This window comes from Larus michahellis, chromosome 1, assembly GCF_964199755.1.
Source record: "Larus michahellis chromosome 1, bLarMic1.1, whole genome shotgun sequence".
NCBI classification, from domain to species: Eukaryota; Metazoa; Chordata; class Aves; order Charadriiformes; family Laridae; genus Larus; species Larus michahellis.
This window is the reverse complement of record NC_133896.1, coordinates 135,124,848-135,151,276: the sequence shown is the minus strand read 5'-3', so window position 1 is coordinate 135,151,276 and position 26,429 is coordinate 135,124,848. Positions and strand designations below refer to the sequence as shown.

At 43.2% G+C, this 26,429-nt stretch overlaps 1 protein-coding gene across 1 annotated transcript; it reads left to right on the top strand.

The window, feature by feature from the left end:
- The first annotated feature begins 10,659 nt into the window (after positions 1-10,659).
- On the top strand, positions 10,660-21,816 carry LOC141737889 (organic solute transporter subunit alpha-like). The gene is made up of 8 exons (XM_074572884.1): positions 10,660-10,981; positions 12,373-12,524; positions 12,641-12,714; positions 14,288-14,446; positions 17,425-17,536; positions 18,412-18,558; positions 19,950-20,055; positions 20,547-21,816. Exons 1-8 carry the CDS (start codon positions 10,903-10,905, stop codon positions 20,732-20,734), a joined length of 1,017 nt encoding a protein of 338 aa, XP_074428985.1. The 5' UTR covers positions 10,660-10,902; the 3' UTR covers positions 20,735-21,816.
- The last annotated feature ends 4,613 nt before the right edge of the window (positions 21,817-26,429 follow it).

Below are 26,429 nucleotides of genomic sequence, written 5' to 3'. Positions count from 1 at the left end.
ACTTTCCAGAGTGGGGAAGAAACAGCTTCCCCAAAGGCCGCTACAGGCAGTGGGAACTGCAGGCAGAAAGCGAGTAAAGGCAGGGGAGCATTCCTTCTTCCAGAACTGCAAAAAACCAGAAGCACAGGAATGCATTTGGGAACCATCCTGAGTATATAACAATGCTGTGCTTTATGTCTATCTATTTTTAAACACCAGAGGCATTATACCTGACTTACAAAAAGGGAACAGGTTCGTCAAGTGTTGCAAAAATAGCCCAAGAATCATTAAAAGCATGCTTTTGGTTTGAATACATTTTCTTCGGTATTCTAGCTTATTGGACTAAGCTGTTACAAGCCTGGTTTGCAGAATGATGAGATTTAAAGAGATATATGTACCTTTTATTGTATTCTGTTTGGGGCTTTTTTTGTTGTTGTTCTGGTTTTGGGGTTTTTTTTAAGTCTTTAGTATATTGATTGCATTTTCAATGTTTCTTTCTGATAAAAATATCTTTTAAAAATGGACTTTCATTTTGAGCAAAAGCTTAGATTCTTGCAGAAAATGAGACTTCAAGAAAAATACCAAGTATTAATAAGTTCCCACTCTTTCTGGAGAGATAACAATGTGGCTTTTTGCAAGCATTTCACTGAATTAGCTTTACTGATGTGAATAGTAAATTCCAAGCAATTGTTGTCAAATGTTTATATAAATTACTTTCAGGCCATGCAAATGTTTGCACTGCAGAAATTGGACCCTAAGTATTACCTGTCAGTCAGACAAGATAATAATTTTTCTGTCATGAGACTTGAACACCGCCCCCCCAAAAATACACAGCTCAGCATTTGGGTGGAACTTATTCAACTTACAAAGTCAGAATGAATTGCTGGGGAGTAAATACCGGAGAAACTGTAAACCGACTATGTAGAATTGGGGGACAGAGGAAAAAGAAACAAAGGGCATCAGAGAAATTATTCTCTGAAAATTATCATGTGGGAATGACAGTTCTGAAACAGGACAAATACCTTATTATTCAGCTGTCAGCAAGGGCTGAAAGACGCCGGAGGAGCTGTGATAGTTGCTATATGAAGGTGCTAGTCAACTTGTCAGATGCTAGGAAAGACAAAATTGGTGGCAAGAGGAGATAATAGAAGAGGCAAGTGGAGGTAAATCAGAAAGATGTTAGACTAAGGGAGAGCTAACCGGTGCTGCCATGGGAACTGCCAAGCAAGAGTAGGAAAGCTTGCTTGGGTCTCAGATAGAGCACACACCTTGCAACTTACACATTAACACGAACAATTTATCCTGGAAAACAAGATATTCTAATAAAATAACAAAAAGACAAAGGGAAGAGAGAAAAAGGCTATTAGGAATGTAAGCAGTATCTGAAAATATTTAGGGAATTCATCAAACCAAGAGAAAGCTGTATAGAAAAGGTCTTGGTAGGGGCTAGCTCATAGTATGTTAAAATTGCTTCTGCCTTTTGAGCCTAGTTGCAGTTAAAACACTGCCTAAGGTTACTGTATTTGAGCCAAAAATTTTCTCGAGGAAGCAAATGTATCTATTAAAATGTCACTGACACGCTGCTGTCTCTGAAGGTTCCTCACATCTGAAAGCTTTCCTGCTTTTTCCCAGCTTACTCAAGTTGGGCTAATAAAATTAATTATCTCTTCCTACAAATTCACCTCACTAGCATGCAAAACATCTGCTTTTCTTTCCTTTCTATGTTTTTTTTTTTTAGCAATCTCTTTATAATGACATTTGTCCCCTCAGGGACTTATCTACTGCATGTCCTGAGATGAGATGAAATCTAAGAGGAATATGTAACAACTGTTTAGAAACTGATTCAAGAAATAAAAAGAAAGCGGTACAGCAGTACAGTTCCTAGTTGCTCTAAAGCATCTCCTTCCTTCCTGGAACAGATGCTGATGAAATTCACCTTGATAAAATATGTGCATTTCTATTGACAGGTTCGTCTGTGAGAATAGTGTCCTGGGACAGGCATTAAAAGAGGCTTTGCTGACACTAAAACAAGGTGGACATCTGGGGTGTGCTGCTGCAGCTATCCTCAGCCATGCAGAAATGCCATGGAAATCAGCTTGCTAACTTCAGAGTAGCCTGAAAGCGGGGAAACTTTGGAGACACATGGCTGGTCTTCTACTAAATCTCAACCGATGACTGTTGGGTGAGAGGCCAAAGCAAGTCCTGCACTCCCAAGGTCTCACTCCTCACCAGGAACATTGCATGCATCTCTTCTGCTCTTCACCCCCAGCCTTTCCATCCCTCTTGAATTTGCTGTGAAAGTGCCAGAATAACTGCTTATATAAATATAAGCACCGGGTACTGTGTTGCGTGGGGGTGATGTCCTCCTCTCAGGTTACAAGCCTGCCTGTGGCCAGCTGATGCCACTTTGCTGCCATGTCTGCCACCCATAGCACCAGCAGCTGGACCAGGATGGGCTGCCTGAGGCGGATCAGCCTACCTTTGGGCAAGCTGCAGAAGTGGAATGTGCAAGGTGTACCCTACCCAAAGGTGAGCCACCTCAATGTACTTTTTCTGCCCCAGTCTCCCACCAGGTTAGATGCGGACCTTGTGGAAATGCAGAAGTACCAAGACTCTGACATTTGGAGTTTCTGTCTTAGCTTGAAAGACACAATCAGGAACTTCCAAACTGCCTACTGGCAGGTACTACTTTTGTTTCTTTATGGGAAGAGAGGCTCTGAGTTTCACCTAATGAAACAGCTATTGAGCTTTTGCCAAATAAACCCCTCTGGAGTTAAGCCAGATATGATGTCCCGAAAGTCCTGCTCTGCAGCCTTCTGGCTCTGAAAACTGGAGCCTTAATTCACAATCTCTCAGGAGCCTGTGTCTCAGTTCAGGATGACTACGGTGTGCGCCTACGTCCTGTGTGTGTATTTAGTCCAGATGGAAGAGGATGAAAAATTAACACTTTGAACTAAGTAGGATGAACATGTGTGTGAGGAGTGGAAGAAAACTGCATTCAGATAAAACCCAGATAGGTACATAGTAGATGACAATACTCATTACACCTATTCCGCTTCAAATTGCTTTTCATTTCTGGCAGGTCTTTGCAAATTTGCTTAATGCGTAATCTTCCATATCAATGGATCACGGGAGTTAAAGTTGTCAGGAGTATGTCAGTGTTGCTTAGGCAGAGCCGCAGAGAAGAAGGCGGCATTTTTGTAGCATATTTGCTTAAAGCATCAGAAATGAAATCATGGCTATCAGATTCCATTCAAAGGTTTGAGAGGGCAGAAGCGCACAGAAGAGGAAACTTCTAAATATAAATATGGTATGCATCTATTCTTTCAATTATTTAGTGATGACTTTTTGTATTACTTCAGACTCCATTTTGCTCTTTTGAAAATCACAGATTTCCGGCTGTACCCCCTGACAGCTGCTAAGATGATGTGACAGCTGCTGATAGGATGTGAATATTTATAGCGATTTGTGGTACATTATGCTTAAGGAGTAAGCTGATCTGAACCCGTCTTTTGGCTAATACAAATACCAGCTAATACTATTATTCAGTGTCTCTCTCTCTGTCTCTGCAAATGAGGCCTTTAACTCTATACTTTGGAATAAAACACTAGAGTTCTGCCCAGCAAAGTTAAAAATTTTAATTTGGCAACTACTTTTTAAAGAATTGTTGAAAGATGATACAATTCCAAATATGAAAAGTATCAAAAGAATTGTCTACAAGAACTTGTCTACCTGTATGGTGATCAAGAAACATTTTAACGTTTCTCGTCCTTTTGCAGCCGTCACCAGAGGGATCTTTCCACTGCTCTGCTCTCCAGTTTTGCCATTGCACTGATGGAAAAGCTGAAACTCAGACAGGTTGCCTGACTTCTGCAGTAGGTTGAAAGAAATCCTTACCAAAACTAAAAAGACACCACAGCTGTGGATCTCCTTCATTGTATGCCCGAGACCCCTGTTTCTGTCCAAACGCAGACAGAGTGGAAACAAAACATTGGACTTTCAATAAAACAATATCATAAAACCCAAGAAGGGTACAAGTTATTCATTATCAAGGCAATACTAACACAATGTGAATATTTAGCTGTCATATACTGGAAAACACAAAAAATGGCTACCCCCTTGGGAAGGACCCTGGAGCTTTTTCTGACACCCTCCTTTTCCCTGGCAGCCTGAGTTGGCCCCTACCCATCTCTGTGAGATGGGGGGACCCAGTGGAAACCCCTTCCGGGGGCGATGGCCACAAAACACCAAACACCAAACACACCAGCTCCCTAGGGTGAATCCCCTCCCGGGTTGCAAGAAGGTGTCAAACGTGTAAAAACATCCGGGAGTGCATACCAGAAAGCTACGGGGTCTTTTGCAAATTACTGTTTTGGGTATTTTTTTTCTGTTCTGCAGAACCACAAACGTTTTAGCAAGGTTTGTAAGTCCTGGAGGGAACCCCACATTCTCAAGAGAAGAGCTGCCCCTGGCTTAGCAGTTTTATGTCTGGAGCATATTTGCTGCAGACTCTTGCTAACAGTTTCCTAAGTTATTTTTTCTGGTTTACCGTGACCTGTATATTATTTCATAACATCTCAGACCATCCAGCTATTCCTGTCCAGTTTTGGTATTTGTCTGAAGCCTAACTTCCAGTTTTCATCTGCAGACAGTTTCTCTCTCGGCTATTACAAACGCGTGCCCAATGTTTATTTGAAGGGTTTTGCTTTTCCTTTCCAGTCAAACTGTGCTCCAGACATTCTTGCTTCTGTACCAAAATCTCTTCCACTGCTCCTGTTGGCTCACTTTGTGCATGAACTGCAGGAAAAAAAAATCATAATTGAATGTCATTTGAAGGATGGTTGTGCTTTTCTTCCCCCTTCACAGCTCAGTGAAAACTTGGACATTGCCTATGGGTTTTCAATATATTTTTAAAACCATGAATTTCCCATGCATGTAGGGACAACTGTAAAACTGAAGTAGCTTTCAAATAACTTCAAACTGAAAACAACTGGGTTTTTTTTCTGACTGTAACATTCTTAATCTAATTTCTATTAATTATTTACAGGAAAAAAACCTTAGGAGTGCATGTTCAGCCAGAAATAAGGTTCATTTTGGAGGAAGAAGAAACAGATAATAAACACAACCTAAGCTCCTCAGCCTTTATTTGTAACATTACTTACAAACTGAGCTTCAGAATTTCACAAGCTGTTTATAAAAGGTAAAAAGTACAGTTTTAGGCTGTAGGTAGATGGTCCAGGCTTTTGCCTGTGCCCAGGCTACTGGCACAGGCAGTCTCGGTGCTACGGTGGCTAAAACCCGTGCTGGCAACCTTTTGCATTCATATATGTGTCCTCTTTTTGCCTTGCTTGCTATCACATGGTCTGCTTTGCTACACAAACCATCATATCTCTAGTTCTGGAGAGTGTTCTGGGTTATTATATTTTATTTTATTTTATTATTTTATTTTTATATTACAGTTTTACTGTTGTGTGTGAATGTTCTGGTTTTGGTCTGGTTTGTTGGGTTTTTTTTCCCTTCCCAGTAACAGCAATACAGAAGGAGCACAAAACATTTCTGTCATGTTATGACCTGTGGGAAGAAATGCATGATCTGTCTTGCCCAGCACCTGACTGTTGTGGAAAACGCAGGCTTAGTCATTAAGGGCAGTGTGCCTGAGATGCCATCTTCCAGTCAGAATAACATCAGGACCTTCTAAAGAGACCCCTGCTTTCCCCTCCAGGAAACAGCGGTAAAGCATGATCCCAAGTCTTGACTCTACACACCCTATTCCATAAAGAGGTCCTTAGCTTTCGTTAAGCTCTGCTGTCCTGAATTAAGCTGAAAAGCAGAAAATTCTATAAACAAAAAATAAATACATCAATTTGTGTGCAATTTCCTCATTTTGAACCATTGCATTTTGATTTCCATCACTTATATTTTTTATTTTCGTGAGTTTCAAACTGTTTCAGATTTCAAAATTTGCTTTGAACAGCAGATGCAGAACAGTTCACGTAGGAAATGTCAAATTGAAATGTTTCCACATAACTGAAGTTAAAAAATAGTGTCCTGCCAATAAGTCTTCTAAAAATCACCCCTCTTATCAGAAGCTTCAGTTCAGATGAACTGGCATTTTTGACACAAAAACTTCTCAAAATTCTTGACTCCTCTATAAGTTGGAGATTATAAATCAAGACTGGGAAGGAAAAATCTACCATACCAAAATTCACCCTAGGGAAAGAGCTTCTTTATCCTAATCTATTCTTTTTGATGCTGAAGATCTGTGAGGTTTGTCTTTGCCCATCAGTGCCCTTGGACACATATGAGATGCTCACAAAGTGGCACTTACTTGGTCCTTAAGACATATTTGTCTTACTGCTCATCAACACTCCTTTGGGGAAAAACTTCTCCCATTGCTGAAAGGCTCTGCAATCAAATATATGTACTTTATCACAGCAATGGCAGAGAAAATGCACTACCTGCCTCTCTTCTCCCTCAGGATGCTGATTGTTGGCTACCCCCCTTACCACCAATTTGGGGTCCTAATTTTATAAGGTTCTTTCAGCAATTTGTTCTACTATGAAGTACTGTGAATTTCCTTTCTGTTGTTCTACTGCCACATCCAATTGCTCATAAATTACTTTAAAAAGCTAAGACAAGGCAAATAATTATTCATATCTGGATGAAAGTGTAACAATATATTACAAAAATAATAGTTTGATTCTGCCTCTTTATATTTCTCCCCTATATTGACTGCCAGAAACTGACTTGCTACTTTGGAGGTGAGATAAAATCAAACTTGTTATCTTCAGATTTAATGAAAGCCACTCTCTTTCCTCTTTTATTGCTTCTCTACTGATAAGAGTCTTTGTCTAAGCTTTCCTCTTAGAAGCACAGACGTAAAGCTTCTGGCACACCTGATATTCTTTTTCATGTAGAAATTTGTCCATGTGAATAGGCATGAAAATTACAATTTAGTTTTGTTATCTTAATTTATTTCATTGTAGTCACTGTATTGCTTTATTTTTACAGTTGCAGCCAGCATCCAAATAACAAGCAAATCCTGTTATTAATTTCTTTAACAGTGATAGAGGTGTCCCTTCTCTTACTTTAATGAGCCATCTTTTCTGAAATAGGTAGTTTATTACTGGTAGTAGGTGAAAAGTCACTAGCTTTAGACTGGAAAAGGCCAAGATGCATCTAAGTACAACTGTACAATATGCTATAGCTGAAAAACAGGATTTAATTTCATTATAAAACCTGTACATGCCTTTGGAAGCCAGACAATTTTAGCCGACTTTTCTTAGCTGGTTGTGTATCCAAACTTGTGAGAAATCTGATGTACAGTCCTGTGGCACTGAAAAATCATTGATTTTTCTAATACAAACTTTTCGTGTTAGCTTGAACTCCGATGAACATAATCTGCCCCCCAGGAAAGGTCTTTGACTGTATTTCCCATCTGCACTGATCCTGATGATGTCTGCTAGATTTCCCTACAACCAAAATACTTTAGCCTATCCTATATATCCTATACGATGGAGCTTACGAGTTTGTCCTGTGAGATAGCCTGCAGGATCTCCTGCTGTTCAGTTTCTGAGCCAGGGCTGACATCAGGCTTTCTGTTTATAGGCTTGGCCCGTCAATATGGCATAGAAGGTCTGTGTCACCTTCTGAAGGCCAGTATGCCTCCTTCAGGGGGAAACCACAGATGGCATTAGCTCCTCTGGACTGCATGCCATAGGGGCAATGATCACAACAGGCATCGTGTTCAATGAAGCTGAGAGGATCCAGTTATTGCTGCAGTGAGGCAGGTGAAAACGAAAGTCATCATAAAAACAGACGAAAGATAAACATCTGTCATGCTCTTGAAAAGAAGAGCACACTGGTAGAAGTAAAGGGGCATGTTCCTTGAGGAGAAAGAAATCTGAGCAGTACAGTGTTTGGAAGGGGGCTGAACCACAAAGCACTCAAAAGCCCCTGGTAAACAGAGGCAGGGAATGGCATTCACAGGTGGTTTTTATTCTGAGGAACGGTGAAAATCTCTTGATGCATCTAAACGGATAGGTGGTCCATTTATAAATACTTTTCTACCGCTGAAGGTGGTTATTGTGGCAAATATCATGTATTAAAGTAAAAGGTTAAACCAAAAACTGGAATAGCGAAGCTGGGAGGAAAATGTACTTAGGCTTGTGGGGTTTTAAAGGGTTTGCTGTTGATGTAGACACCTAGCATTTGGCTTAGAGGCCAGTGCGGAGCAGGCACTGCTGAAGAGCCTGGGCTAAGAAAGTGTGCACAGAGCAGCAGACATCCAGCTGTGATAGCTGAGGGGTCATGGCATGTTCTTCAGCTTGATTTATTAAATTTAAGGACTGTTAGGCAAATATTGTTGGCAAAAAATAGCCCAGAATGTGAGGAAGATGTACGTCAGCTTTTAAGGAAGTAGATCTGATGCCCAACCCAAAGATGGTAAATGGTGCTTCTAACAAAAAGGCATCGCAGCAGATACGTGGTTTTGTTTTCAGACTCCATTCTGTGCAAGAGACGCCAGCAGAAGAGAGAGTAGGATGGACCTCTACAACAGCAGCTGAGAATTCATCCTTAACTTCAACCTGTTAATTTTCTATAGGTTTGAGACAGGAAATTCTCTAACGCCATGTTCAGCGCCATGTTCTGCATACCATTTGCTCCAAACTGGTATTGCTGAATGACTAAAATACGACTGTCAAATCCAGAATTGTTACTGTGTGGATTCTTCAAAGAATTCTTAAGTCAAAGCAGACTCTGGATTTCTTTTACATATGGTAAAATAGCCATGAGTTTTGTCACTTCTATACATAACGTGTGAACTTTTTAAAAAAAGCATTGACAAACCTGCCTCACTCAAATAAAGGCATTCACAGGAAATGGGTTTTTTATTTTTAGCTTTCAGGGAATACAAAGAGCTGGCAACCAAAATAGCAGCAGATGGGAATCCTGTTGTCTCTGCTCAGGAAGAACCTTCAAAGGCCTTGGGCCATCTTTCCATCTCAGCAAATTCTAACTTGAGCTTTTGGTGACATTTTGGAATATGTGATCACCTTCAAATAGTTTGATAAAAAAACCAAGCAAACTGGGTATAAAATGCATGGTGTATTAAGGCTATTTCCCCCTCTACTAGTAACTGTTTCTTCATGATGAGTAAAAGGACTTCCAAATAGAAAATGAGCTGGAATGATGTTTCAAGAATTTTGCCTGTACCTTTCTGCAGCTGGGCAGCAGCAGATGTGCTGGATGCAGGATGCTCTGGGCAGCCTGTGAAGACTGGGCAGATAACACATTCTAACAGTCAGTGCCGCACCCCTCCTGCTGAAACTGTTGTGTTAAAGTTCTCGTCTTCACCTTTCAATGCAGTGAAAACAATGACAGCAATGCCAAGGAGGACTCAAAATAAATGGCTTTGGTCTGCAACCAAGCCCTCCTGATCTTAACAGACCAGGCTGTCTTGCTCCCAAACCCTGCCACACTGGAAGGGATACGCCGTTTCTCAATTGAATACCTGCTGGTGTTAGCCACTGAGTTCAGTTCTCCTCTGCATCCCTGTGTTCTTGCTGTCAGTGTTTCAGTGTCTAGCCTGTCATTCCCCTAAAACCTTTCGGAATCCTGTGAAAACTGCAAGATGGCAGGTTTTACCACAAAGGCCCGTGGTGCCTATGAACATTCCACACTCCCTAAATTCCCCACCTCCCCTCAATTTGTTCCAGTTCCTCCAATACCACTTTGATGAAGGGAAGCCTCCATATGTATTTGAGCTGTTTTGTGTCTTCCCTTCTTTATCCGCTAATTCCTGGTATTCCTTTGCATTTTATCCCATGCTGGCTCCTCAACTGTCATTTCTGGGGACTACCCACCGTGGTCCCAAGATCGTTTTCCTGGGTGGCAGTAGCTCATCATTGCATAGGTAGTTAGGACTGTCCTCACCCCCCCAAACAGTACTTTGCATTTACTGATACAGCGTATCACCTGCTGTTTTGTCACTCAGAGCTGTTACCATCCCTTTGCTGCTTCTTGCAGCCAGCTTTCAGCCTGGCTACCCAGAACAAGTCGGTGGGTCACCAAATTCCATCATTCCATTAGTCATTCGCTTTTCCTGGAAACAGCCTGAAAAGGCTCAGGCTCCAGAAAGGATCCTTCCAGCAGGTGAACTATGTGGGAAACTGGAGAATCCCTCTGTGTATTCCTACCCTCGACGTGCTCTCCTTCAGCCAGTGCAGAAGATGGTACAGCTTTTCACCTCATTGCAGACAAGATTAGCGGGATGTCTTTGGTGAAGAGCTCCCTGGAAACTCCTTTGAACGCCTGCTACGCTGGCCAAGCAACTTTCCGCCTCCACAGGCCCCTGCAGAATGCGCGGTGCCCAGGGCTGCTCTGACCGGGCTGGGGTGAAGGCGGACCTCGCACCGGGGAATCCAACCCGCTCCTGGGCTGATTCCCCATCCCTCCTCGGCTGGCAGCCTGCGCTCCTCTGCGGGACCGACTCCAGGTGCCCCGGCACCCGGTGCCTGCGAAGGAAAGGGGACAGGGGCGGGAATCGCTGGCTTTCTCAAGAGCCCCTCCACGGGGTCCGAGCAGAGACGCCGGGAACAGCCGGGACACGGCTCCCCGCAGACGGAGCCAGGAGCGAGGTGGGCGCGTTGCCCCCCCGGGCTCAGCACTGCCCATCCCGCCGCTGCCCGGGACCGCTGGGCGCCAGGAGGCAGCGCTGAGGCCGGGCCCTGCGGGCCGCCAGCCCGGCCCCGGCTCCCGGGCTAATCATTAACCGCCCCTCGGCGGCCCCGACCAGCCGGGCTGCGCATCGCGGCTCCCCAGGGACCAGCGGGCGGCCACCGACCCCCGCCGCTCCCCGTCCCTCGTCCCCTCGGGCGTTGCCAGGGCACCTCGGCGGGGGGGGCCGGCGGCCGCGCCGCCATGGAAGGCGATGCGAACGCGACCCTCCACCCGCCCTGCGCCGCCAGCGAGCCGCCCTACTCGGAGGAGCATCTCCAGAGTAAGTGCGGCCGCCCGGTCCCGGGGGGGGCTGGGGGCGGGAAGGCGTGAGGGAGAGCGGGGCCGCCCGATGCCGCCCAGCCGTTAACGGCCGCGCTGCCCGGCCGCGCGCCCCCCTTCAGCACCCAGCCGCGGCGGCTGGCGATGGCTGCCCCTGCCTGCCCCGCCGCCGTTCTTCCCCGGCGAGGAAATCCCCCGGGCGGATCTCCGCCTGACGTGGGGAGCCGAGCTGGCTTTGCCTTCGGGGAAGGGAGAGAAGAGAGCACATTCCTCCCCTCCCACCCCCCACCGCCCCCAGCCCAGAGCGGCGTGTGGGGTGTGAGGGAACACGGTGGTCAGCGGAGGGGATGGGTGGTCGGCGGGGCCTGCCGGTACCGGCCGAACCGAGCGCGGAAGCCAGCCCGTGGACCTGGCTGTGGTCTCAGGCTCCTCCGTGATGAGATGTGGAGATACGTCCACTGAGATGTGGAGTGCTCCACCCGTAGCCAAGTCTAGAAGTGGTGGTCTTTTGGGTTTTTTTTTAAGCAGGTTACATTAAAGAGGCTGGGCCATAGGCTTACCTTTGCTGGCACTGCTTGGTGCACTTTTAGACGGGCTACGGCCACAGCAGGACTCAGTACCAGTGATGACCATGAACTCCTAAATTAAACGTGACTCCACTGCAGTGCTTTCTTCTGTCTCTGGAAGCACGTTCCTTGGGAGAAAATCCACCTCAGCCAAGTTGATATCCATACCCAGCGTCAAGGGAGACATAAAACCATCAGCCGTGGGTAAACATTCATACCCAGTGTTAAAGAAGTAAAAAAGAATTTGGTGAAGGCATCAAGTTTTATCTCAGGTTAGATATATCAGGGGCTTATCCTTGTATTGTTCACATGCCCCACAAACTTCCACCGAGCTTCTAAAAAGTTTGCATGCCTAAGGAGGTTCTGCACAAACATGCCTGTGAACATACAATGGAAGCAAAGAACTAATACTGAGTAAATATATTTTTGCTCATAGTCTGCCTGGAAAAGTTCCCAGAATATGTATTTACTGAATTTATTATGTATTAATTTATTTAAATTCTGTAAGGTATTTACATTCATCTAAGGACATTAGTCCTGGAACTCCACCTTTCTGAAGGGGACTTCTGCATAATGCTTTGAGAGCATGGAGGCATATTCTTCCCATATGCTGTGTATGGATCCTGGAAAGATTTAGTCATGCACTGAAGTTGAAGTATTTGAATCGTCCTGTGGAGTCAATCTATGTAGCTAAGGATGAGTGCAAGTCTTTGCAGGAATAGGGCTAATAGGAATAGAGACCCTCAGATATGGTGTCTTTACCTTAAATGTTTGGAATGCTTATGAAAAAAACCAGACCTTTCTGTTTTCTTTTCTCTCTCTGCAGGCCTTGACCTACCAGGGAGATTTCTCTTTGCAATCTTGACTCTGATGACACTAATTGCCAATCTGGTGTTTATAGAGGAAGCAGTCTACATCTACAGGAAAATCCCTTCCTCCAAAAGATCAATCATAATCTGGGTTAATGCTGCAGCTCCAGTAGGTTATCACGGAAAAGAGATAAAATTTAATGTTTAAAATGGGGTTTCCCTCAAAATCCACATGAACCTGCTTTATATCTGCCGTTTGTACAACGCTCCTCCCTTTCTCTGTAGGTGATCGCTACTACTTCATGCATTGGCATGTGGATTCCTCGCTCAACGATGTTTACAGATTTCACAGCAGCAGTGTGAGTATTCTGCTTGTTTCTAGATGTTGCCCCAAACCCTGAATTTCTTCCCTTTAAACATCTGCTGCTCTTGGTAAACACAGTCATTTTGTAAATTTAACAATTTAGTAATTTTTGGGTTGAGTTGAAATCTCTTGGCAGCTCTTTTCCGGGAGGTGGTAAATGCTGAAGCAGTTCGCAGTGCTACAGTCCCCTAGTGTGGGAACCTCAGTATGAAAGATCTGTGACTCGCATGTAATTGATCCCTCGGATTGACAGTTGCTTTGAAGCGGTACTCTTTCTTTCCTCTCTCTGCGTGTCATGTGGAATGAGACTCTGACCTGTGACTTCTCTGTGCTTTTACTAATGATGAGCCGTAGAGGTCTATTATTAATAGTGGCAAGTGAACCTCTGATAAGTAGATCAGTGTAAAAATGTTCTGCAGTTGTCCTGATAAAAGCACTTTCTGTACAAGCATGACAGCTCTGACACACACAGAGAAGAAGGGAGAAACGTGGTCCTCGCTTTCTGGAGGCGATGGCGTGGCCCTGGTATGCAGAGCCAGGTGGGGGGACGCCACGGCCGTGGGCACTCCGCACTTGATTTTGGGATGATTTTGAAACCCACTGCAGGATGGTATCACAGACTCTCATGAATAGCCTCACCTTTTGTCACTGCATTTAGTAAAGGAGTAAACAGGGAGGGAAAACAAAGTAGTAGGGAACACCGTGAGCATGCAGAATTTGTGCAGGTAGTACAGATTGCCAGAAACTTCCAAGGCTCCAGTCCTATGGCTTTTTCAGCCTGTCTGAATCCCCCCTCCTCCCTTGCCCAAGCTGCAGGTTCCTGTCCCCTCAGTTGCATCCACCACCACTCACAGTCTCCAGCTGCACACAGCAAGCTCCTTCAAGGAAGCAGTGCAGCGGAAGAGGACCTCTTTTATTTGGCGGGGTTGGATTTCAGTGAATCCATTCCCTAAATCAGTTTGGGACAGGGAGGAAAGGGCAGTTGCCCAATCTGTAGTACCTGTGAAGGGTTGAGAAAGTGCAGCTGGTGAAGGAGGGAGAGGTGAGACTGCAGCAATCAGTGCTTGGATCAGCTTTGGCTACAGAGGAACCACATCCTGACTGGGCCAGCACAAACTGATAGCCATGTGTATATGAACCTAGCAATGTTTATTTTTGTTGGTTGATTGTTTTGGTTTGGGGTTTTTTTTTTGAGAGGAGAAATTTGGCTTGTTCTGAAAAGTTTGGAGCAGTCAGGACTAGATTAACTGATGGAAAAAATACGGCCATAATGAGTTGGGCCAGAAAAGCCTGTGCTTTAATAGTGACTCTGCCACCAGCCACCTGTGTGGCTTTGGGAAATTCCACAGCTACTCTGTGCCTTGGTTTATTCCTCTTTTGGTGAGGTTAGGGCAATTCTGGTCTGCCAAGGAGATGGAAAGATGAAGGTTTTTCACAACTGGTGCTAGAATTTTTCCTGACTGCAAAGCACAAGCTGTCAAAACTCTGGACAGAAGGCAGCACTGGCCTGTGCAGGCATGCAAGGGATGCACAGACAAGTTGAAGTTGGCATTTTCTTTGTCTCTTAGATTTTTTGCCATAGTTATCCACAAGTTCCTGCTGATGATGATTAAAGAGTGCGGAGGTCAAAAGCTGCTCCTCAGGCGGTTTGAAAATGGTCACTTCAAGATCAGCACTGGTCCCTGCTGCTGCTGCTGCCTTTGCCTCCCTCGTGTGCGCATCACTCGGTGAGTTGCCCTTTAAGATTTCCCAGCTGGAAAACGGCTGCTGGAATTCAGCCAACTTGGCAAGGCCAGGCTCACAGCAAAGGGCGTCCCGCTTCCCGAAAGTCAGTCTCAGGCTGTCTCTTTTAAACAGTGCTATCACTTTGGGGCTGTACATCACCGCTAATTTATTTCATTTTTATAATGCAAAATTTTGCATAAGAATCGAGAGCATGACCTCTCTCAGTTTAACCCAGTGCAGTGCTCCCACTCATAGTAATGTTGAGCACTGTGCTATCTCCCCAATTAATTGCGTTCTCTTCCAAGAAATCATTTCTGTAGCAAGCAGTGGTGTGTGGGAGGAGGAATTTCTACTCTAGAAAACCTAATAATTGAGATTTTGGTTCCTTTTCATTCCAGAAGGGAACAAATGTCTCCAAATTGTGTATTTTTCACAAGCAGAATTGTCAAATTGAGGCTGTCTTGACAGAAAATTTTTCTTACTTCGATGAAATTGAAATGTTTCATTCTGATTTTGACTTTAAAACTACTTCAGATTAAAATAATTTTTAGAACAAAGAAATAGATGTAATTCCTGGAAAGCTTTGATCTCAACAAAATGGCATTGTCTGGTGAGGCAAAAGCAAGTATTTTCTTCTACTAAACTTAGTATTAATGCATCTTTGAGAAGCGGGGTGAGGATGGAGCCAACATACTGTAACAGAAACCCTGCCTCCTTTGAGCGCTGCCTAGGTGGGGCTCCTCCTCTGGCTAGTGTGATCCTGTCATTTACACGTCACTGCACAGCCTGGAATTCCCGTGCATTTCCCAGGGCTTTCATTCTGGCACAGATTATGAGAATATTTCTCTCACTAAATACGAAAACTGAAGGACTGAATGTGCAAGACAGACTTTTCTATGAGGGCCTGGTCATTAGTGTTGGAGGGACCTTGGGGACTTCATGGTCTGGTTAAATGAAAGCTGCAAATGGAACACAGCATAGCAGTTTGTGATGCTTTTGGAAAAATTCTTGGTTTTTATTGTAATAATTCTTCCTTAAGAATTCAGTATTAGTATTTAAACTCTTATTTCCATCATTTTATTTTAATGGAATAACAGTAATTATTTACATGGAGGGGGGCACCAAGAAGAATAGGTAATAAACCAGCTAAAAAGTATACCTCCAAAAATGCATGTAATACAATGACACAAAACCAGCAACTACTAATACGAATCTAGATGACTCCTACCAATTTTCATGGGCATTGGTTCATGCTCCTTACAGCAGTCAGCGCTGATGAAACGCCATGGGACAGCACTGTGCTATAGATTTAATGTGTCGCCAGTATATTTGTTTTTCTTTCTGTGTCTGTCACCCTCTGTATAGGTTGTGGTAGCTGGGAGCTTGGGAGAGGATCTTCTACTCTGCCCACCTGTTGATCAGTCCAGTGACAGCTTACCCAGGATGATATTAACTAGTATTAACTCCTTTCAGAACCTAGATAGTGCCTACTACTGCTGGGAGGAAGGACAGCTGTCTTTTTTTTTTTAAAAAAAAAGGCTTTTTGCTGTGGAAAAGGCTTAGGGCTCCTTCTTCAGTGTCCACAGCACTGGGAAGCTCATCTGCTGCTGTCTCTGCTTCTGACTTCCAGCCTTTTCCCATTACAGGGTACCATTTTTTTTTTAAATATGGGTAAGCTATAGCAGAGAAAGGTCAGTCTCCTTCCTCCTGTAGGTATCTTCTGGGGAAACAGGGAGCTACTCCAAGGGAGGGATTTATTCTTTTAAAAAGCCATATACTATCAAGCAGTCCTAGGAAAGCTAACAAGGTACAGTAGACAGATGAAGCAAAGTAACAAGCCATATAGTGGGGAGAGATGTGGCAGGAGATGTCTGATAGTTAAGAAAGAGAGACCTGTGTCAACAGGGAAGATGACTCCTGACATTGCAGTGACTGCACTGTTTGTCATATTATTCTTTAAAGCACTTTGGGAATAATCGGTCTGTGAAAAGGCACACGCACTAAATGGTTGGCCAGTTGTAGGCACTTCCACATGTGTTTGTGCTGTTCATAACCCTGTGGTTATTAGCTATATTAATCGAGCAATTCTGTAATTCCTCATTCATGGCTATATCCTGTAACGTACTAAATGGCAGCCTGTTGTCTTGCTGAGGCATCTCTGGTGGCAATCTCAAGGGGCCAAGGAGCTACAGCAAAGATCACATTAACAGTATGGGAAATACACAGTGACAGACTAAAACGTCAGCCAGCCGTAGCAGTTACAGCTTGTCCTGTGAAGACTGAAAGAGAGTTCAGGTCAGTCAGCTTTCATGTCCTCTGTTAGGAAGCGCATCTTCCCCTTTCCTGGTGACCTTTAATGCTGGCTGAACAGGTCAGTGTATGACCTGTGTTCTGGACCCAGTTTATACTGACAGAAGTAAGGAAATCCTGAGCTGTCCTGCTGGCCTTGTGCAATTTGCCAAGCAAAAGATAGTTCCTTTCTCACGTTAAGAGTACAGAGGAGCAAAACCAGATGCTCCCGTAAATACCAGTCCTTTCATTTAGGTCTGTAGGATTCCCTTTCTACCACAGGACTAGGAAATGTCTGAGGAGGAAGACTAAATTCCCCAGTTTCATCGGAAAACTGAAATAGGAAGGCAACAAGGCAAGAACAAGTGGCATTATTGCTCAGAAACCAGTTAATGCTGCTGCTGGCTCTTTGGTTAGCTTCATAGCAGAGAAAGACATCACATTTTGCCCAGCCTTGCTTAGTATGTAATTGCTGCAGAACAGGAAAAGTACTATTTTTGTAGAGACTTCACTAAATAAACACTGGGTAATTCTTGGAAAGATTTTCTAATCTTGAAGCTATTCCTTACCAGATTTTAGCCACATGTTATGGGATTGGGAAAGTTTTGCACTTGACTATCAAAAAAAGTTATCAAGGTTGCTAATAAGATTTTAGCCTGTGTGATTTTATTTATTCTTTTTTTCTGACCAGGCGAACCCTCTTTTGGATGAAGCTGGGCACCTTTCAGTTTGCTTTCTTTCGACCCGTGCTCATGTTTTTATCAATAGTGCTTTGGACTAATGGCAATTACGCCCCTTACAATGTAAGTAAATATTTTAATTGGAGATGGTCCACAAAATCCATAGGTTTTAGGGTTGATGTATCTTAGCCTATGACTAAACTGTGAAATCTGGGAGCACTAGCAAGTGAGTCCTTACTGTATTCTTTTGAGATGCTGAAGCATGTAATTTCTGCCTTCCCCCAGACTCTCCATTTCCTGGATTCTCTTGGAAAGTAGACGTGAGGATGGGTTAGGCATCAGATTATGCTCCAGTATGTTTCCCAGTTTGCATGGTTAGAATAGCAGGACTGCAAGTTGCCCTGTGGGATGTACCTGACCCGTGTTTTGTAAGGTACAGCCTTAAGCATGTAAACAGGAAGAATAATTCTACTTTTTTTTTCTGCAAATCATGGTGATTTTTTTTATCTGTGCAAAGTAGAAAAGATAGTACTGTACTTCTGCTTTGTACCATCTAAGCTTCAAGATGATGGAGAAAGTCTGTATCTGCTAATAATTTTACACCTCTTAGATAACTCAGGTTAAAAGTAATAATTTTTTTTGTTATTTCATAGTATAAAATCAATGGCCTCTCTGAGGTGTCATGCTGAATATGCTCTCAAGAGCTGCTGAGTGTTCTCAGGTGCTGCTGGGGTCAGGCTGTGGGGTTGTGTCACTTGTTACCTTCCCAGGCTGAGCAGATTTACGTGCCATGCCTGCTGGGTGAGGGCACTGTGCTAACACTCCAGTTGGTATTGTGTAGTTTCCCCATGCAAACCCCAGCAACTGCTGCCATCAGCTTTCAGGGAGATAGAAACAAACATTTTAATGTTTACATCTTCCAGTTTGCAACTTTTTCCTGAAAACAGCAAAATGCACTGTAAAGTTTTATAGGTACGCTTGTTTGATTTGCTTCTTAGTTATCTCCCAAAGGAGCTGCAATATGGATTAGCTGCTTCATTGGTGTCCTCACCATTCTTGCTCTGTGGCCAGTTGCAATCATGTTTCAACAAGTTAGGACTCTCCTTGTCTGTAAGAAGATCATCTCTAAGTTTGCTCTTTATCAGGTGAGAAGTTTAATATTTCCAATAAGAATTTTTCTTAATTGTTGATAGAACACCGTCTCTTTGGTTCTTGGTCCTTTGTTGAAAAGTTATAATGTTGGTTTCCCCCCCTCCCATTAAATGCACTGTGCAAAGGCATATTTTTACCTGATTAAAGCTGCATCCCTTTGAAGCACTGTCCTTGGCTGCTGTTCAGTTTCAGCTTGAGCCAATTTACCTCTAGTTGCTCGGGAGTGCTGGAGATGTGAAAGCCAGGTAAAATCCATTCATCTTTAGGCAACTGAAATCAAACCAGCACCTTCTGTGGGGCTTGAAGGAAGCTTTGTAGATGCAGGATCCTGAAACAGAATGTTAAAATGTTGGCATCTACTTTTAAAAACTAGGAGAGGATGTGGAGCATTGTGTGGGTGGCTATTGTTTGAACTGTTTCAGCATGTCACAGTGTTCTGTTTTTGACAATATTTTTCGCGGCCATGCTGCACTTCAGAGTTAGATAATAATGAAAATACTGGCTGAGAATCATTAAATAGTAAGGAACAGAATCAGATTGAAAAAGCCACGAGCCAGGGTCACCCTCTTCCACATCACCCTGAAGAGGGTACAACAGAATCCTTGGATATGCATCCTTCTTGAACAGAACACATAGAAAGACTAGTGCCCTAAGGTCTCTGTTAAGTAAGTTATTAATGTTTTATAAATGCAATAAACAGGATAGTCACACCTGCAAAGCTGCATTAGGGTGAATTGAGGCTTAAGAAGGCAAACTCTCTTAATGAGAGGCTTTACTCAGGCAGTTACACCACCAGCTAGAGAGACACTTTGATATCTCCAAGGCAGCGAAGACCTAGCTCAGTAAATAGCAGGTAATGTGATGGGTAAGTGATTGTTGCTGAATCCAAGCTGCGAAGAGTCCTACATCCCTTCTGGCAAAGAAGCCGGTTCCATATAACTTGGGGAGCACCACATATCCCTGCTGGGGCAAAAAGAGGAGACAACAGAAAAAACGTTCTTCGAGTCCTTCGTGCACTAAGGGAGAGCATAAACTCATAGGTCAGATTAACAGGAAATTTTTAAAACATTGTTACCTATTATTTAGAGCTCAGTATTGTTTAAAATCCTAGCTGGGAGGTCTGTGTATATTGCACCTCCCAAATGAAGGGCTGAGAAGAAATACTTTTCAGAGGTTTAATTTAATACTCGCATTCAGAGCAATACCATCGTGACCTAAAGATGAATTCTGCAGAATGGAAGGCAGTCTGCTGGTAGATGAGAGGAAAGGGAAGGCAAGAAAGGAGGGATGAGGCGAACAAGTGTCTATTATGAAAGCAGAATTGTTGTGTGAACTATAACCTTTTCCTGGTAGCTGAGGTGTCTGTTTTCTCTTTCTGGTGCAGTTTATCCTCATTCTGAACCATTTGCAGACAGCTATTATCAACATCTTGGCCATGCAAAGAATTATTCCCTGTGTTCCACCACTCTCCTCTTCAGCAAGAGGAGCATGTAAGTTCTTCTGGGAAGGATATCGTTCATTTACTTATAAAGGTGACAGTTCAGCGTTGATAACTGCAGTATCTGATGTTTTCCCAAAACAGTAATTTCCTGGGACCAAGTAGCTTTTGGAGAATCTTAGCTTTTACTTAAAAAAAAAACAAAACCAAACAACAAAAGTTTTATAGCTGTCATAATCTCAGAGAAAAACTTGATAATGAGAAGAGCTGGAATCAGAAATGAGAGGACAAGAAATCAACATGCATAATTATTGTTAAATCTCTTGCATTTTGGATGCATAACTTATTGCATGCTTATTGATGGGCAATACTGTAATTCTGTAACTGATTTTATTGCTGAGTGTGAGACACTCTGTTATGGGGATAGGGTGGTAAAGTTTGTTCCTTTTTGCTCAGATGAAAATTAAGACAGGCATTTTGTGTGTCGTAGTCATTTCCCCCTTTTGGGGGCTTTTCTTTGCCTCCCTTTTATTTTTTTGGCAGATATGATCAATCAGCTTCTCATCATGGAAATGTTTCTGATAACCCTAATCTCAAGGGTGGTTTATCGGAGAAGATACGATGACCTAGAGCCTCCAGAGTGTACAGCTGAAGAAGATGGGGACAACAAGCAGAATCCTAAGATTATCCTGAACGGCACAGTTAGTGAAGGTGGACTGCCGAGGGTTTAGAAGCCCTGGGTCTAGAGAAGCTCTGCAGGAGCTGGAAGCTCAGCTTCGGGAGCTTGTATATTCTTGCACCACAAATAGCCCCTGTCCATGTCGGGACAACTTCTGACATAAATGCCTGTGAGCTGTAGTACTGAAAGGACTGCTAGTGGCAAGATAACCCCATTTATTCTCCAGTGATATACACATGGTGTGAGTGTTTTCATACCATGTAATTTAGTAAGATTTCCTACCGTGTACTTTTATCCTGTTATTGAGCACTTGATGGTAGCCAAACTGTCTCACAACGTGATTTTATTTTATTTTTATTTTTTAGCTATTAGAATGGCTATGATTTAGAGTTAATCCAGGGTCATTCTTGTTCATCTCTTTTTACTTTTTTTAATCTTATTTCACCCTGGATTGCTATCATATGTCCAACACAGCATTTTCCCATCTTTCCTCCATAAAAATTTATCAGCTCTCACTCTATACCACAAACTCACCATAGCTAATTCTGATCAGTAAATACATTTGCATATGTTTGTTCTGAAATCCCCAAACCTGTCTGGGCTCTCCACCTACATAAATGATGATCTCTTTAGGGCAAGACTTTTTACATTCCTTGGCAATCTACCTCCTAACTCGGTAACTACACAGTTGCTGTTTGTAAGTGTCACTGACAGATGTTCTTCCTAGGGATGGCAGATTCTCTGTTAGCAGCCTGGAAAAAGAAAGTTAGGAGTTGGAGTCTGAGATGTCATCTGCCGTTGCTCTGTGATGTTATTTGGTGCTTTGGTTCTCTGCTTGGAAAATGGGAATGATGATACTCGGGATCCTTGTGCTGCAGGTGTCTGTGGGGATAAGAGCTCTTGAAAGGAATCTCTTTCAAAAAATTCTTCCCTCCCCAGCTTCTTCACCCCAAATAAGACCTGCCCAGGTGTCCAGTAGGACTTCAAGTATTGCAGGATCTTTTCAATTCACACCTGCTGCTCTGTTTTGCATAAACCATTTTTTACTTTTTGCAAATGATCATGATGTTCTTGGATGAACCTAATTGCTTTGGTTTAGCTCACTGCAATTTATAAAATGATACTGTGTTTAGTAAGCGTTTGGATATTCTCTTTGCTGGGACAGGAGGTGCAGAGCCATGTACTAGCACTTGCCTAGCCTTGTCTCGACTGATCCCTAGAAGGAATCACCCAATCCATGCAGCAAGAATGCTTATTCCATATGTAAGCAAGGAAAATGTTTCATGTTGGAAAAGATGTCAGTAACATCTTTTACCTATATTGTATCAAATAGAACTTATCATCAGAGCAAAGCTAGGCAGATAGTGGGGTTTTATTTTTAGTTTACAAGGAATTAAAATACTTTCAGTTGGGGAGTTTGTGGAAAATGAAATATTCTGAAAACAGCTAGTGAACCATCTGGAAGTAGAAAAAGGGGTTTTAAACAATGTTTTCTTCTCTCTGATTGAGGTCAGAAATAATATTTTCTTTAACAATTGAAAGATTCCATTATAGTAGAAAAACTGAATTATTTTTGTTCTGAAGCAGTTGAAACAATTTTTGTATTTCATTTTTTTTCTAAGCAGGCAGTCTGGGAAATCAGTACAGGTTCTTGAACTCATTAATGTGAGAGAACCTGCACTTCTCCCTTGAAAAATAATTTAGGCGAAAATTTTCACTCTGCATTAGAGTGTGTCAGTAGAATTAACTGTGATCAGATAACATATTCTTAACATGGAAAATCATCTTTTCACATTATGGCTGTTAGCATATTCCTAATGTTGCTTTATATCAGTGTAGTGTAGGCCACAATTACATTTGTAGAGTTGCCGAGCAGTACTTAATTTCATAATGGCACTGGCTGTGAGTTCAAGCAGCTTCAAAACTGGAAAATAAAATATTTTGAGTTGGTAGGGCATCTTTGCAAATTGCTGTGGAGAAGACTTGAAATACTAGAGCAAATGAGACAAATGAGCATTACTGGAAAATGATTTCTGTAGCAATTCTGTGAGGGGCGTGCCTTGGTGGGTGGGATCTGTGGCATGGAAGAGCGGATCCATGCGCCATAGCCTGGACAGTGCAGTTGAAAACAGATGGAGTGTGTGAACAAGTGATGGTCTCTGTAGGTCCAGCGAAGGAGCTGCTGGGGTGCAGCATTGTCTTCACCCATCACTGTTGGTCGGGTATCTGGCACGTCTCTGAAGTGCCTGTTAAACTGATCTTGTAAAAATCAGCATGGGTCTGATTCAGCCATAGGTATCACAAGCTGTTATGCTTTTAGGTAGGTATTTAATTTTTGTTGTGATCTTCATCTGACATATTTCAGTAATAAAATGTACCACGGTGATGTTCAAGTGGACTTCAGATTTGGCAGCAAAGGCGTTTCTTTTTACTATGTACAGTCATGGAGGTCTTATTCCAAAAAGCACTTGCTTACACAGAACACTTTTCAGAGCATAATTGTACATACTTTATCTTAAATATGTGCCTAGGAGCTTTCCTGAGTTACATCTTATGTGAATGCAGAGGAATGTAGGGGTCTTATTGTTACAAATTTCTTTTTTTCTTTTGTTTTGGGACTTCTTAAATTAACAATTTATTCCCCAGTTCTGGCTTAGACCAATAGCTGTAGCCTGCCTAATCTAGGTGCGGCGTCGAGGGTAGGCGCCTGGGAGCTAGCAGCCGGGGGCAGCAGGTGGCCCTCATTGCAGTGCATTCATTCAGGTGCTCTTGAAATTACAACACTGCAAATCACAACCGCGAGGTTGGACCTTAGGCAATCTGAGAAAGGAAATAACAAAGCCGGAAATTCCTCCAGTCTCAGTTCTGATAAGGATTCCTTTCAGGTCAGTGGAAAAAAATTTACTTTCAATTATGTGTTTGTGATTAAAGCATTTGAAAACAGTTATCTAAAGCTAGCAGATAATTTTCACAACGTATTTTATACAGCTGCTGTAAAGTAATGAGGGTTAAGGTGAGCACATAGCCTTTATGTTATGTTTGCATGGGGTTATCCTGTGAGGAAGGGTAAAGGTAATTTTATCGGTGTCTTTTGTGACGATAAAAGGCACCAACACCATTAAATAGAATGATAAGAATACAGAGATGTGTGGTTGAAGGTTAGGAGAGTTCAGGCATTTGGAAGCAATTAATGAGAACACCGAGGAGAAGATGAGTTACGTGTTTTGGGCGGCCGTGTGCTGAAGATGCAGGTGTGAAGGTGAACACTGACCGTGAAGCCCCCAGGAGCGTCACACGGGGATGCGGCATGAACATCACATGCACAAGGAGGGAGAACGGACCCTGTAGGGAACCTTATAATGTTGCAGGAGTGGGTTGGCAAACAAAAGTGCTCTTCTTTTCCATCTGTCATTCAAGCTATTATTTTTAAAACAACACTAATGGAATCTCTCCTGTTCCAGAAGACCATGGTGTGGACTGCTGTTGGCTGCAGCACAGGCAGCACTGGGGTCTTGCAGAGGTCCCCCCGACAACGGCAAGCTGTCATTCCCTAGGCAGGGCTAGCTATGGGGCCAGTGAAGACTGTATTTAAGTGCATGCCTGCGTGGTTCATGTGTGTCAGCAGCAAAGGGCCTTGTGACTTGATACCCAAAGGATCTGTTTCAGGTGTTAAGAGGGTGCTCAGCTGATTATAGACCTTTCTATCCCTACCTCCCCCCTCCAATTGTCCTGTCCGTTCCTGCACCCTCACACTTGCTCCTGCCTCATTCTCCCTGCTCAAGAGAAAAACAAACGCGGAGTGCTCCTCGGGGAGGAGGTGCAAGGGTGTTGGTTCCTGCCTGCAGGCCCAGGGCAGCCAGATGACGGAGCCCTCCTTTCTATGCTGAGTTGTGATCCCATGGGTCCCAGAGCTGGAGTAGGGGAAGAAATTAGGTAACACAGTAAGGACACAAACGATGGTAAATTGAACAAGTTAGGGAATAGGTAGAATTAGTGTATGTAGTAGAGAAGCACAGAAGAATTCTGACTCCTGGATAACTGAGAGAAGAAGATAGCAGCCATTTGCTATGCAGCTAATGGAAATGCTAGAGTAGGTCTGTTGCAACACCACCGATTCAGTACATTACCACTTGGCTTCCTTACCCTTCTAAAGAAGGTCTGACCCCTGCTGACAGTTTAAAAGCTAAAATTAAAGCTAATGCTTTACTGACAGGTATTCACGTAGGGTGTTCCTTCAGGACAGTTCATGAATCTGCTTGCACCTCCCTTGCTCCCAGGTGAAATGGATCACAATTTTTAAGACACAAGTTGTGGGGGAAGAGGGCTAGATAACATACGTCCCTTTTTACTGCTTTAGATGCCTTTAAAAGTGTTAACTAGGTAATTCTAATAGTTGCCTGAACTCAGTGGGCATGATCTTTGTTTTAACAAAGGGGAACTGAGGCAGAGAAATCTAGTGAACTTGCCCAAAGCTACACAGGGGAATTTTCTATCAGCTAGGACCAGGCTGCAGAAGTTACCCAGCCTCACCTCGCTGCTCTGAAAAATACTGCCTCTTAAATGGGGCAAGATCACAAATTAAGCTAAGAGTGTCTGAGTTAAGTAATGGTTAGGTGACTTAGATCGTGCTTAGATAAGGTGTCCACCAGAACGGTAAAATGAGTTGCTCCCAGCTCTTGTAACCTCATTCGAGTTAAGAGCTACAGGTCAGAGCATCTCTTTGTCGGTTGTGGAATGGGTGTGAAGAACAGACCTTTGTATCGCTGACTTGTGAGAGAAAGTAGGCAGAGTATCTTAGGCTATTTTTCTCTTCTAAGTCACACCTTAGTGTAAGTCCCCACAGATCATTGCGCAGCCTTATTAGTAGATATTCACAAACCCTTCATTCTTTACTTCTGAAAATCCCAGTTCCTATTAAAATGTCCTACATAAAGACAAAGAAAGCAGCGCATTTAAACTCAGAACTCTTATTTTTGCAGAATATTATATTTTGCCATTTCTCAATCCATTACCCTTTCTTCACATTCAAAAAAAGCTCGTTACGCCTATACTGATGCCACTTACTGCCAAATAATGAAGCAGTTGGTGTGCCAGCGTAGCACTCAAAGGCACAGGTGCTTCGCGACATACCTAAGGCAGCTTGAAGTCTCAGAATATTCTTAGTTGTTTTTCAAACAAGGGAAAAGAAATCCCTACCACAGAAAGCACTTTGAAGCAAAGGAAGAACATTTTATTGAATAATTTTTACATTTCTGTGGGAGAAATCAGACTGGCAATATTTTGGATGGTTTTGGTCGGCTCTAGGGAGAGAAAAATTGTCCAAAGGCAATTTCCCTTTCATTTGTGGACGCCTCTTCCCTTCACAACTACAAATAGGCCACCTTCTTTAAGACCTGAGTGCCCAGCATCCATTATGCAGACAGGGTCACTGCGTATGTAGAAAACTAACGGTAGGATAAAATTACTTTTGTTTCCTTTAATGCATTTTAGCAGCTAAAAAGTGCCCATTTCCCCTCTAGAGATTTAGGCATCGTATCAGAGATGCCTTCTGGGATCTAAGGCATAGTTTTGAGAGAGGCTGAAATCAGTTCAGATGCCTTCAAGAACTGCTAAGCCGGGAGAAAGCGCTGCAAGACAATTCTGCGGAGCAGAGCCATGAGAAGAAAGGCAAGGTTGCTGGCAAGGGGTAAGAGTGTTGCCACAGGGATTAGCAGCTCAAGGGTTCTTGAAGAGAAAAACCAACATGA

Coding starts and splice junctions, on each gene's coding strand:
- LOC141737889 (XM_074572884.1), top strand. CDS start 10,903: ATGGAAGGCGATGCGAACGCGACCCTCCACCCGCCCTGCGCCGCCAGC. Junction 12,525..12,640: donor GGGTTAATGCTGCAGCTCCA/GTAGGTTATCAC, acceptor CTTTCTCTGTAG/GTGATCGCTACTACTTCATG. Junction 20,056..20,546: donor CTCTTCAGCAAGAGGAGCAT/GTAAGTTCTTCT, acceptor TTTTTTTGGCAG/ATATGATCAATCAGCTTCTC.